The sequence below is a fragment of the Akebia trifoliata genome, chromosome 7, assembly GCF_017979445.1.
Source record: "Akebia trifoliata isolate Shusen 1 chromosome 7, ASM1797944v1, whole genome shotgun sequence".
In the NCBI taxonomy this organism is placed as follows: domain Eukaryota; kingdom Viridiplantae; phylum Streptophyta; class Magnoliopsida; order Ranunculales; family Lardizabalaceae; genus Akebia; species Akebia trifoliata.
Window position 1 is genome coordinate 26,420,277 of NC_141381.1, and position 12,822 is coordinate 26,433,098.

At 34.1% G+C, this 12,822-nt stretch overlaps 2 protein-coding genes across 5 annotated transcripts; one reads left to right on the forward strand and one right to left on the reverse strand.

Moving 5' to 3' along the window:
• Nucleotides 1–2,041: 2,041 nt before the first annotated feature.
• On the reverse strand, nt 2,042–6,323 carry LOC147398637 (small ribosomal subunit protein bS21c-like). 4 transcript variants are annotated; one of them, XM_086447896.1, is made up of 2 exons: nt 5,788–6,323; nt 2,042–2,063 (listed from the first exon to the last, which is right to left on the reverse strand). In XM_086447896.1, the coding sequence occupies exons 1-2, from the start codon at nt 6,291–6,293 to the stop codon at nt 2,057–2,059; spliced, it is 513 nt and encodes a 170-aa protein (XP_086304022.1). In that variant the 5' UTR covers nt 6,294–6,323; the 3' UTR covers nt 2,042–2,056. The 4 variants fall into 4 exon arrangements, with proteins under 4 accessions (XP_086304022.1, XP_086304020.1, XP_086304021.1 ...); XM_086447894.1 differs by lacking the exon at nt 2,042–2,063 and adding an exon at nt 2,084–3,293; XM_086447895.1 differs by lacking the exon at nt 2,042–2,063 and adding an exon at nt 3,328–3,534.
• A 3,503-nt stretch (nt 6,324–9,826) lies between these two features.
• LOC147398638 (small heat shock protein, chloroplastic-like) lies at nt 9,827–11,355 on the forward strand. The gene is made up of 2 exons (XM_086447900.1): nt 9,827–10,175; nt 10,671–11,355. The coding sequence occupies exons 1-2, from the start codon at nt 9,923–9,925 to the stop codon at nt 11,135–11,137; spliced, it is 720 nt and encodes a 239-aa protein (XP_086304026.1). The 5' UTR covers nt 9,827–9,922; the 3' UTR covers nt 11,138–11,355.
• The last annotated feature ends 1,467 nt before the right edge of the window (nt 11,356–12,822 follow it).

Sequence of the window (12,822 nt, forward strand, 5' to 3'; positions counted from 1 at the left end):
AACTTTGTAATGTTTGAAAGTGTGTCTAATCTTTAATTGGGGTGTCATTTGGTCATTTTGTCTAATTTTTTCCATGTCATTATAAAAATAAATAAATAAGGAAACTTGCAAGAAAAAAAATTTTAAAAAAAGGAAATTTATCAAAAATTACATGTTTAGTTCAATATATGATACAAAAAAAAAAGAAGACTATTAATAGAAAAATATATGACAAGTTGTTATATTTTTTGTAATTAACATATTACATTTGTTTCCTTAAAATTTTAAGGAAAAAAGTTTTCTATATAAATCCCACTTAGAGTTATAGCATCAAGCATTTTATTATTGAGGTTTTTTTTAGATGTGCTAGTCTTTAATTTATGATGGTTCTTAAGGCGGATGTTTCCCCTTTTCTCTTAAATGACAAGTGAAACTACCCTCTTAGTCCACACTATGGGTCTAGTGGAGAAATGTCACGACAATCAGAAGAAGATTTTTATATTTGCACCCGTTGATGGAATCTTGATCGTTGTTCTTGGCATTTAATATTTCAAGAACAAGTTCGTTATCATTTGGTAACAAATTCATTGAAGAAACAAATCAAGTCAAGTGGCAAAAGAAGAGAGGACACACACCCTTTACAAACTCTATCAAGGAGGGAGGGACGTGAGAAATGACACATCCTTCTCAACTTGTTGTTTAATCACTTTGGCCCACCAAAAGAACAAAATATTGGATCATCAAGATGAACACGATGTTGGAGTAAATGCATAGAAAAATTTGTTATCAACAAAGTTATGGTAAGTGACCCATTGTATTTGCTTCTTCTAACGATTAATGATTAGTCAAGTAATGAAAATGTTGTATTGTCTTGTACTTCATTATGGATTGGATTAGTCTTTCTTTCTAGTAGTTATTGATTCTTTCATTTCTTGAATTAATTTGATATTATTTTTCAAAGTAAAAAAAGTGAAATGATCCCCCCTTCGACCAATGCTACGAGCTTTGGAAATTTATCATTATGCGTGTTAGCAACTATTATTATTGTTTTTTTAATATTTTAAAATTCTTGTTGCCAATTTTACCACTGAGAAAAAAAATCAAACATTCTTCTAATCAGTTTTCTGGTAGGTTTCTTCAGTTCTTAGGCCATTGAACATATCTTGTTCCATGTGGGTTGGGTACGTTGTCACTGATCATTTGAGAAGCAAGAATTTTGAGTCAATGGAGCTCTTATGATCCCTGGGATCAGTATGATTGCAAATGGAAAATGTGCAAAATTAATTTCTCCTCGAAAATGAATTTTTGCCCAAGGCAAGATCGTGAAAAAAGTCTTTTCCTTTCCCAACCTGGTACGATACCCGATGAAGAACCGTGCATTCCCACTTCCAGATTGACTTGAACACCAAATCTAAAGGGATTTTTTTATATAATTGATTTAAAACTTGTAAACCCGAGGGGTTGGCTTAATGGCAATTTGGGACCAATAAGCTGTTAATGCCCGTGGGTCATGAGTTCGATAACTAATATGAACATTAATTCCTTAAGGGCCACCCGCGAGGGCACACCCAGTCCACTGTCTACTGGGATACACGGTGATAAAAAAAAAATCAATGAAAGATTTGTAATCACCAAAACCATAGTTATTGTTGGAAATTAGCTGCCAAAGAACCTCTTTAGGTTTGTGGAATTTTAACTTCAATGAAAGAACTATTGCAAAACTAAAGTTTGACGAGGCTCCATCAAGAAAATAACTTCTTTAGACATATTGATACTTATATGTTTCGACTTTTTCAATTATTAAATAGCTTAAAAGCAATGCAAGAAAAATTTAGTCATTATTATTATTATTTTTAAATATCAAGTTTTAAGTTTTGTTATGTTCGTGGAAATGCTGGTCTAAACTCATTCCGATTCGAAATGTTTTTTTTTACTTCATCACTTTCAACTTGCACCTTCATCTTGAACCGCAACACAAAGAAGGGAAGTGGCTCTCAATGCCACACCCCACTCGCCACGCTTTGAACAATGAAAGAGCGAATTTCCTGACTTAAAAGAGAACAGCTTGAGCAAGGGCCTACATTCTGCAAAAGTTGAAAGTGCTTCTAAAAGTATTTACCAAATCATAATTTGAAACCAAGTAACACTTACCAATTACTAAAACAGATGTTGAAAAGTGCTTCTAAAAGGGTTCGAAAGAATAAGAAAAAAAAAATTTGGTTGGGTGACCAGACCAGTAATCTATCTTCTGACAAGTGAGGATCGACATCCATCACTGGGAGATTGGGGTAGAAGTGGTGTTCCAGTGCCTCCATTTCCATAGGAGGAGCTAAATGGCTTTAGAAAGGTTTATGGGAAACTTATCCACACACAAAAAAAAAAAAAAGGTTTCTGGGAATGCAAATCTACCTTGAGAACCACTTCATGATGGTGGTGATTGATTCTCTCTGGTCACGCAGTTATCAATTTAGAAACTCATAAATAGTGCCATGGAACATCTTGCATAAACATGCCTGTGATGAATAATTCAGTATTTGGGCTCCTGTGTAGAAGAACTACAATTTGCTGGAAAGAATTTGTGGATATTATATAATACCATGAGATTGTAAGTCACACTTTCAAATTGTAGAAGACAATAATGGTAAAAAGATGAAGACAAGAAACAACGCCATGAAAGAGCTTATTTGACTCCATACATGCAAACAAACAAAAGTTATATCTTCTTAAACAATATAGTAGTGAGAGAAATGAAGATGGCACCATGTCCGCGCTATAAGACTAGCTATGCTTTAAGGATTTGAGTATAGGTTCAAGAAGCATGATTAAAGAATGAGTGTAGCCCAGAGGGAGCTTATAGATGAAGACACAAGAGTATATGGAGTATGGGAGTAACCCAAATAGGGGATATAATAAAAGAAATGGATTGTGAAAGCTAGGGCATGTAGTGTACAACAACAAAGACAAATCACAAGAGTGATATGGAGTGCTTTGGTGCAAATTAAACACTCTCAAAAGATGAAGGTAAGACCAAAGATGATGTGGGTTGAGTTAGTAAGGAAAGCTCTAAAGGATATGCCTTGACAGAAGATATATAGCAGTTAGATATCACAATCCATATTATCCAAATGTACAAGCAAGCTTTATTTCTCCTTTCCTGAAGTATATCCTAGCCATTGTACACAACCTGATTGCTCTTATTAAGCAAATAATAAGTATCATACATCATCACCACTTAATTTGTTAAGCATAGAGCATGTAAGACAGATCCCCATATACCTCTCCCGGCCATGCATGCTCTTATCCATTTCTGTCTTCTAAGAAAGTCCAAGGCAAGAGTATAAGCTTCTAGTTAAAGCATGAACATGAACAAATATTTTAGTCCTAAATAGGGTAAGAGTGACCCTTCTCTATTTCTTTTCCTTCCCATTTTTTTTAGCAGAAGAGAGCAGAAGTCCGTTGAACTCCAATTTCTACTTCTACTAAGTAGCCCAAAACAATTGTAATTTGTAAACACGGATTACAGGTGTAAATTGTGAATCAAAAGTACTCCAGTGCCTGATTATAGACAAGGAGACTAGTTAAGATAATCAAAAGCTCAAGTAAACTAGCGTAAACCCAATGCCTTTTGTTACAAAAAATAAAACATGCTTCGCATTTGACTTAACAGTTAAAATTAGAACCTTATAAACATTATTAAAAAAAAATTCAGATTCAGGTAATGCAGATTAAGGTAAAGCTAAGAGATCAGAACCAAAACAATCAACACAACTCTAAACTGCTGATAGTATCCTAAACAACAGATGGAATGATGTTGCACCTAAAAAAAACAAAAACAGCAGTACTCTTCAACAAAACTTACAGGAAAAAACAAAACCTTGTAATTGGAAAAAGTGAGTTCTAGATGTTAATGGGTAGTGCAAACGACGATCAATACGGAAGATCTCCTTCTGGAAGTTCCCAATTATCTTCTTCTTCATCATTCTTCACAGGTTTTTTAACTTCCTCCTTATCCGGGTTAGGTTCTTTCTTTGACCCTCTGGTAATGGAATAAAACAGTGACGAGAATAACAAAATATAACCCTTTGTTTCAATCACAATTATACATCAGAATCAGAAGTAACACCATTAAATGTAATCAAACATATATGTGGTGGGTTGGGTTTATTATCTCTGGGGCTCTTGGAAGATTTTCGGTTCTAGAAACTAAGGTGAAGCAAACCTCACAATGCTCATAGACAAATACTTTGAGAAGCACAGAACCCACAAGTTGGTAACTCGTAATGATCGATTTCTCACTCAAATACAATAAAAATGGATTCTGGGTGAGTTTGCAGAGGCGTAATTTTAGCAGTAAGGGGAAGCAAACACTAAAAGATTAAAAACAGCAAAAAGGAAAGAACAAAGTAAAATCCAGATCAAAACATCACCAAAAACACAGAATGAGACAAGTTGGTCTCTCCTACTGATCAATTTCTCACTCAAAAACAATAAAAATGGTTACTTGTCGAGTTTGCAGAGGCGTATTTTAGCAGAAGGGGAAGCAAACCCTCAAAGATTAAAAACAGTAAAACAGAAAGAACAAATCAAAACATCACCAAAAACACAGAACGAGACAAGTTAGCATCTCCTACTGATCGATTTCACTCAAGAGCAAAAAAAATTGATTGGAGTATTTTAGCAGAAGCAAGGAACGTGTTAAAGGCACCCACACTCATCGTCTTGTCTCACTCCTTATAAGCTCTTGGGCATCTCCACTCATTGCCAATTGGTTTTGAGTTGGACCCTAAACTGATCATGATATTCAACGGATCACTTGTTTTTGCATTGCCAAGTGGCAACTGAGATGTGGAATTATTTTTTCAATCTGTTTGGTATCCGGATGCACACCAAGGTCGGTAAAGATGGTGTTCAAATCATGGTTGAATGTGGGGAGTACCTTCTCTGGCCCCAAAAGGATACTTTGGCGTCTTACTCATATTGCAATTTGTTGGGGCCTTTGGTTGGAGTGTAACAGACGCATATTCGAGGATAGAACATTAGATTTTCGGTCTCTTGTGCTATCCATTTTAGGGTTGTTGTTTTTAAGGTCAAAATTGTATAATGAATTTAGAGGGTTAGGTTTGAGGATTTTGTGTTTACATGGGAGGGGGTGTGCTGCATTTTAAACAACTGAGATAATGTATCTGTTTTGCTCTTGTTTGGTCACCTCGACCGACCAAGATTTCATTAATAAAATGTTTGCTTATCAAAAATAAAAAATAGAAAACTTATCATTGTATCAGAGCAGACCTTTCTCTTCTCCACGTCACCCAGTTCATGTCCACATGAGCAGGGGTGTGTTGAGCTCCTCCACGTCACCCAGTTCATGTCGGCACGTGTGGGGGCATGTTGAGTTTGGTCCCACACTGGACACTCATAAATCAATTGGTTTTGAGTTGGGACCACAAACTTATCAAGGAGATCATCCTCACCAAAAATCAGCCCATTCTGAAACTTCTAACCCCATCAAAACAAGTTCAAGAATCGTGGATGATCCCCTCCCCATATAGAGCATCCTCACCAAAAATCAGCCCATTCTGAACCCTCACCTTAGAGATGCTCTCACCAAAAATGAGATCATTCCGAAACTTTTAACCCATATAAGACAACAAAAAAAAAAAAAAATTGTTCGGGGTGCCTTTAACACATCCCGTGAAGCAAACGAGATTAAAAACACTAAAACAGAAACAACAAAGCAAAACCCAGATCAAAAACAAAACAAAAAAAAAAAAATAGAAGAAAATATTGGACTGGATTTAAAATCCTAACCTTCTTCGATTCCACCCAACACCAGCCATGGCCTTCCTCCGAGCATTCTCTCTGGACTTCCTCTTAGCAGCCTCTTTAGCCTTCCTCTTCCTCTCCTCTTGCTTGGTCTCAAAAAATCTCCTCCTCTTGCTTTCCTGAATCACTCCAGAGTAAAAAACCTTCCTTCGAAACCTTCCAAGAAGGGATTCTTCGGATTCGTCTTCGTCAACGACAACCTGAACGTTGTAGGCGGATTTGAAGAAAAGGGTATTAGAGTAGGCGAGAGAAGGGAAGATTACAGACATGAGATCTTTAGAAGAATAAGAATCCTCTTCTGCCATTAATGGCAGAACAGCATCTCTGTTTCTTCGGCTCTGGAACGAAGTAGAAGAAGAGGAGAGAGTAGGGGGAGTAGAAGAATCAGAAGAGAGAGAAGAAGGGATGAGTTGGGTTGGTTGTTGTTTGGTTTCAAAGAGATGTAATGGAATTAGGAAAGAAAGAAAGTTGCAGAGAGACGAAGCAGACATGGCCGAAATCTGGAGATGGTGAAGGTTTTTTTTTTTTTTTTTTTGTCGTCCAGTATAAATATTAAGAGGGCTACTATTTGCACCCCCAACATGTATTTATTACACCCCAGTTTGTTAAATTATTTATTACATCCCAATTATTAAAACACCCCTTAACATCATCACAAAGGTTTCATTCAAATTATAATCTCAAGATTACAAAACAGTATAACACTTGTTCAAACAATTTCCTGTATAAAATCTTAAAGTCCAAAAAATATCTAATATTTTTTTTAAAATATGAGAGAACTTCTATTGGGAACTCATTTTTTACGTTATGTTTGATAATACTTCTAAAGACTGAAGTCTGGAGTCTAGAAATATCTAAAGTTTGAAATTAGAAATTAGACTTCAAAAATTTCATCCAGCATCTCTCCATGGTTGATTCAAAATTTTTGAATTTTAATTCTAAAATCTGAACCAAAACAAATGGAAATAAAACTTTTAAAGTCTGAATTTTAAAAAAATGGACCACCTCCCTCCAAACATCAAACTTGTTATCAAACACACTTATTCTCAACCAATCACTTACACCCAATTTCCGATTTCAGGATACTATTCATTTTAATTCTCAAATCATGCACTTTGAATGAAGTCATCACTTTTGTAATCAAAGAATTCGTTGAATATCTACGAGAATTTGTAGATATTAAAAGTGACGAACTCACAAGTTCTTAGGTTATAAAAATGATGAATGCATATTTTTTAGATTAAAATAAATAATGTACGAACTTGAAATTTTGTCATAGTCAACACACAAAATGGAGATTCACCTCATCTTTAATTTTAATTGGAATATAATAAATAAAAGTTGAGTGCCAATAACAATTCTCAAAACTAAAGAGGGTACTGAAAACAGGCCGGATATTATTCATTTACCCCATTTTTACACTCCGAGTAATGTACATAAAAATGAGGTATATGTAATAAATAAGAAAAATAATAATACTAAAGTGATCTCGGCCTGGAACCTCATCCGCACTTTTTGACGGAAAATTAGATAGGAATTATAGATGATTTTTCACTCGTGTCTTCACGAAAAATATCTATGATTCTTATACACTTTCATGTCAAGACGTGCCGTAAGAAGTTTCAGCCCGATGTCGCATTAATCATATATAAATATTTAAAAATGATGGCTCCCCTATCCTCTCGAGGGTGAGGGTGAGGATGAGCCAGATACGTCCAATGCAGATAATCGCTTGAAATAACGACACATGAGCCAGTTAAGACTAGTGACATAGCAGTCCACGTAGTTGACAACTTATTATATTGGAGAGTTACTATTGCCACACCAACTGTATGCAATACTTGGGTGATTTATTAAGAAATGCTGTGGCATTAGTAAAAGTTGGTGTGGCAATAACAGCTCTATTAATTTATAATAAAAAATTAACAAATGTTTCACTTAAAAATTAAGAAAAATGAGATTGGATCTCCTTTACCCTTTTTTTTATTTAAATATATATTCTCTGTTGAAAAATTCAGACTTAGATAAGAACGAAGTTTTGAGAGGAAAAAAAAGGGGTGATAATAATCTGGCTCCCAATGTAGCATAATCAATCGACTCTTATGATATGGGATGGGCCAAAATCATAGATTTCCTTTTATTGGGATACACTACTGCACATATTTAGGAGGATGTGCACTTGTGTATCTCGATGAAAGGAAATCTATGATTTTGGCACACCCGCATAGATCAATTGAGTATGCCACATGGGGGAGTTAGATTATCACCACTCAATAAAAAAAACATTCCTTTCAAATGCACATTTTTTTATCCGATTAAGAATTGGAATAATACTATCCATTATTATTTTATTCAAAGTTTGTGTTGAGTCAGATACAAATATGCATCATATCCTTCTCTCGGATATTCATTTATCCAAGTTTAAAACAATAAATTAACAATAAGGTGTATACGTAATCCAAAATTAGGTTCCTCCATCCAGAGGAGGCAGTGGAGAGATACCTGTAATTTCAACTATTTACATGTTTCATTTGCCTCCACTCCCTCACCTCTCTCGTCATTTGCCCCCACCTCCATCCAACTTTGGCGCCTTCAAATTTTATGAAGATGATATTGCCTTTTGACTGGGACTTCTCTCATAGACTAATTGGAAATGACCTATATATTCTTTTCGACTTTCAATAAAAAACGTCAAAATTTATTTTCAAAATCATTCATCTTCAATTTTATCATTAATTATAATTTACCCCATTACAAGAAAATATTGGCTCTAAAACCCATAAGTGTCCCCACTCTTAATCAGGGTTATTTTGATCAAAAATCAAGAAATTTACTACCCACCATTTTATAAAAATGATGATTAATTTTTATAAGTACAAAAATATCCATTTATTATATAATATTAAAAAACCCATTATTCAATATTCTAAATTATAAATAAACCCTTTTGATAGATATGTGCTTGCACGTGCAACCATCTAGTTTCTTTTTGAAAATGCTTGGGAAGTGAGAGGGAGAGAATATCACCCCTAAGGGCAACTCCAAACATAGTAATTCTCCCTCCACCCATCCCTTCTCCCATCCCTTCTCAACTGTTGTTTTGAGTAGTGGAGTCCAAAATGAGTGCCTCTAATGCACTACCCATCCCACACCATTTTTTGGGTCATGAAATTTTGAGTGCCCAAAATATGTCTTGCACATAATTGACCCATCTTTTTTTTAGAGAAAAAATTCAGACAATTAGTTGAAAATATTATAATTTCAGACCGAATTAAATCTGAACTGAATTTAAAAAAAAGAAAAAAATTTATTAAAATATTTATGATTAACAATCTTTGGGCAGCACGATTGGAGTGCATACCCAGTGACCATGAATACCAAAAGTGGCTAATCATAGTCATAAACACCAAATGGCCCATAATTGAATATGGGTGTGGGTACATGTATAGGTAATTGCATTGGAGATCATGGTTTCAAAACTCATCTCAGACCGAGATGTGTCATTCGTGTTGTCTCGAAATCTAACATGAACAAAACGAACGGGCAAGTCAATTTTTCGAACAAGATTTAATACCCCACGTTCATTTTTTAAATTTTTGAACGAGATGTCTCAAACATATCGAAAATCTCATCTGAGACGACTCAATATCTGGCATGAACAAAACAAGAGGCAAAACGGAGTTTTAAAATCATGTTGGAGATGCTCTAACAAAACGATTGAAACACAAAAATCTCATTTCTATCACGTCTCCTTTGAAATGGTTGAATTTGGATAAGTTATTTCTGAATTATCTTATTTATTGAATAGGAAAATCGAATTGTAAAAAAGTTCATTTAAATTTCTAAATTAAAACTAAATGTTCTCATCTCCATACGTTGGACACTCTGTGTCCAACGTCATTGTACCAGAAAAGTCATTCTCTCATAAAGAATACTCTCCACCTGTGTAGAACCTCTAGAGTTGTCTAGAAGCCATAACTCAAACAACCCTCTCAAACATTCCAGAAATGTCCACTCATCCCTTGAAATACTACTGGAGACTCCATTCCTCTTTGATCTGATTTGTGTTCTGTGTTGTTTTAATCTTTTTAGCTATAAACCTCTTTGAGAAATTAGATAAATGGCTTCATCTTTATCAAATGTTTGTGTTTCTATTCCCTTCTCAGCTGAGAGAAACAATGTTTCCAAGTCTCCTACCTCCACTAGATTTTCCCCATTTTTTATTAAAACAATGGGTAGAGATTTGAATAAGAGAAGTATTAAGGCCATGGCAGGAGCAGCAGAAGGAAGAGATAACCTTGATCACTTGCAGAGAGCAGGCAAGCCCCAACAAACTCAGCAAAAGAAGAGAGTTCCCCAAGTTGCACCAGTGGGTAAGTAACTAATTTCAAAAATTCAAGAAGAAAAAAAACAAAGAGTAGAAAACCAGATACATTAGTGTTTCAAGAAAATATTTAGAAACACAATTACTTAGATTTCATAAGTTTCAAAAAATCAAGAAAAAATAGTAGAAATCCAATACATTGATTATTTTACAATTTCAAAGATTCAAGGAAAAGTTATGTGAAATCCATATACTTTTGATTATTTTTTACAATCTAAAAGTACAAAAGAATAAAAACCCTTACATTGTTTTTACAATTAAAATCAAGAAAAAGATTAAAAACCCAGATACATTTATTATTTTACAACTTCAAGAAAAATATTAGAAACCCTTAATATTGAAGATTGATTTTAATAATTCTTAAATTCAAGAAAAAATTAAAAACCCAGACACAGATGGTTGATTTTGACACTTTAGGTGTCTGTTTGTGTGCTTTGTTCTGCTAGTTTGTGTAATTTGACTAAGATTTGATTTATATGAACAGGGCTATGGGACAGGTTTCCTAATGCAAGAACAGTGCAACAGATGATGGAAACAATGGAGAGAATGGTAGAAGACCCATTAGCTTATACAAACAATTGGTCTTCTGTGGTACCAAGAGAGGATGTTGGAGGTTACAGGAGAGGGAGGACACCATGGGAGATAAAAGAAGGAGAAAAGGAGTACAAGATGAGGTTTGACATGCCTGGTATGACTAAGAAAGATGTGAAGGTGTGGGTAGAGGAGAAGATGTTGGTTGTTAAGGCAGAAAAGGTGGCCAAGAAGGAAGAAAAAACAGAGAATGGAGAAGGAGAAGAAGAATGGAGCCATGGAAGGTATAGTAGCAGAATTGCTTTACCAGAAATTGTGGAGTTTGACAAGATAAAGGCTGAGGTGAAAGATGGGGTGTTGTATATCACCATTCCTAAAGCTAATCCTTCCTCCAAAATTTTGGATATTGATGTTCAGTAGAGTGAGTGGACATAGAGAGTTTTTTTTTTTTTTTTTTTCTCAATAAGTGTCTTGAGATGTAAGATCAAGGTTAATAATTATTAAGTCAGCTATTTCTTTGAAATTTGATTCCCCATGTTTTCAAGCATTTTGATTTAGGTCTTCTCTGAGGACCTAATCAAATGACTTAAATGTTCTTATCTTCAAAATCTATTCAAGAACCTTAATTTTTCTCCATAGACCTCAATTTTAACCTTGAGATGCAATCTTTTTTCTCTTTTTTTCCCCTATAAATAAACATTGGCTTGTTCACTTGCTGTGTTTTTCATTTATGAGACATCTAAGAGCGTTGAAGCAAAAGTGACAACGTGAGTAATGTGTGTGGTCTAGATATGATCACACAGGCTTGGATGAAAAATCTTTTCATGGTTCAATTATTGAATCGTCTGAGCCTGATGATTTGACTCGTTTGAGTTCCTATAATTAATTTAGATGCTTTATTAGCAATTCGAATTACAGTAAAAATTTAATTCGTGAAAAATTTAAGCTCTACTCAATTTTGGATTGCAAAAATCCGTTCTAAAATTTGGCCAAAATTTTTATAAATAGAAAATATGCGACATATGCTTTGTTTGTGTATTATCCATTTTATTTTAAAATTTTAAAAATAAATAATTCGGTCATACGATAATGATGTTTATAGTGATGGTGCTGAGGAAATTGATGGTGTTAATGATAATGGTAATGAGGACATTGAGGTTATTGTTTAATTGATTATTGATTTTTTAAAAAGATTTAAATCAATGGATAAATAATTAATTTGAAAAAAATCATCAATGTGAAAATTTAGGATGTAATTTCAAAAGGAAAATGTTCAAAAGACAAAAAAAATTTACTGCAATTCTCACATGTCTGATGTGGGATGTGCACATAATTATAGATGTGTTTTCTCGTGATACGAGTAAAAATTATCTATGGTTACGTATGCATGTCCACGTCAGAATTGTGAGAATCACAGTAAATTTTGTGTCACCCCAGCACGATTCAATCTCAAATAATTGTTGAGGGACATGTCATTAGTCTTTTAAAGATAAAAGGAACATTTGTCTCTTAAAAAGATGGATTACTCCAAAATTTTGAAGTATACAGCTTCAAAGTCTTGTGTAACACGTCACAACTTACAAGTTTACATTTAGCAACATACAACAATTTATAGTTACAAGTTTACATTTAGCAACCTACAACAATTTATAGTGGCAAATTTTTTTTTTTTTTCCACCGAGTTTTATAAAAATTTGTAAAATTCGTAAAAAAAAAATGCATTTTATTTTTCTCAAACTTAAAGTCCATGAATTATTCTAAACAGTTCAATAATCTGGGGAATAATATGTACAATGAAAAAAAACGAAAAATTCATGAATTTCTTAAGAATTAAACGGAAAATTGCTAACAATGGTCCAGCATTCAAATCAGTGATCAGTGATCAGTACTACTAGGTTTTCAATGCATACTTTTTATTATTATTCTTCAGTATCTTGTCTATGAATTTTGTAAATAACTACCACATTGGAGGTTCCCTTTACAACACTATATGGTTGCTTCATTTTTCCACACTTTATAACTGTTTTTCATACTATTTTGATATACATGATCATAACTGGTTTCAACATAACTGATTCCTCCACGTGGGCCTATACATGTATCTT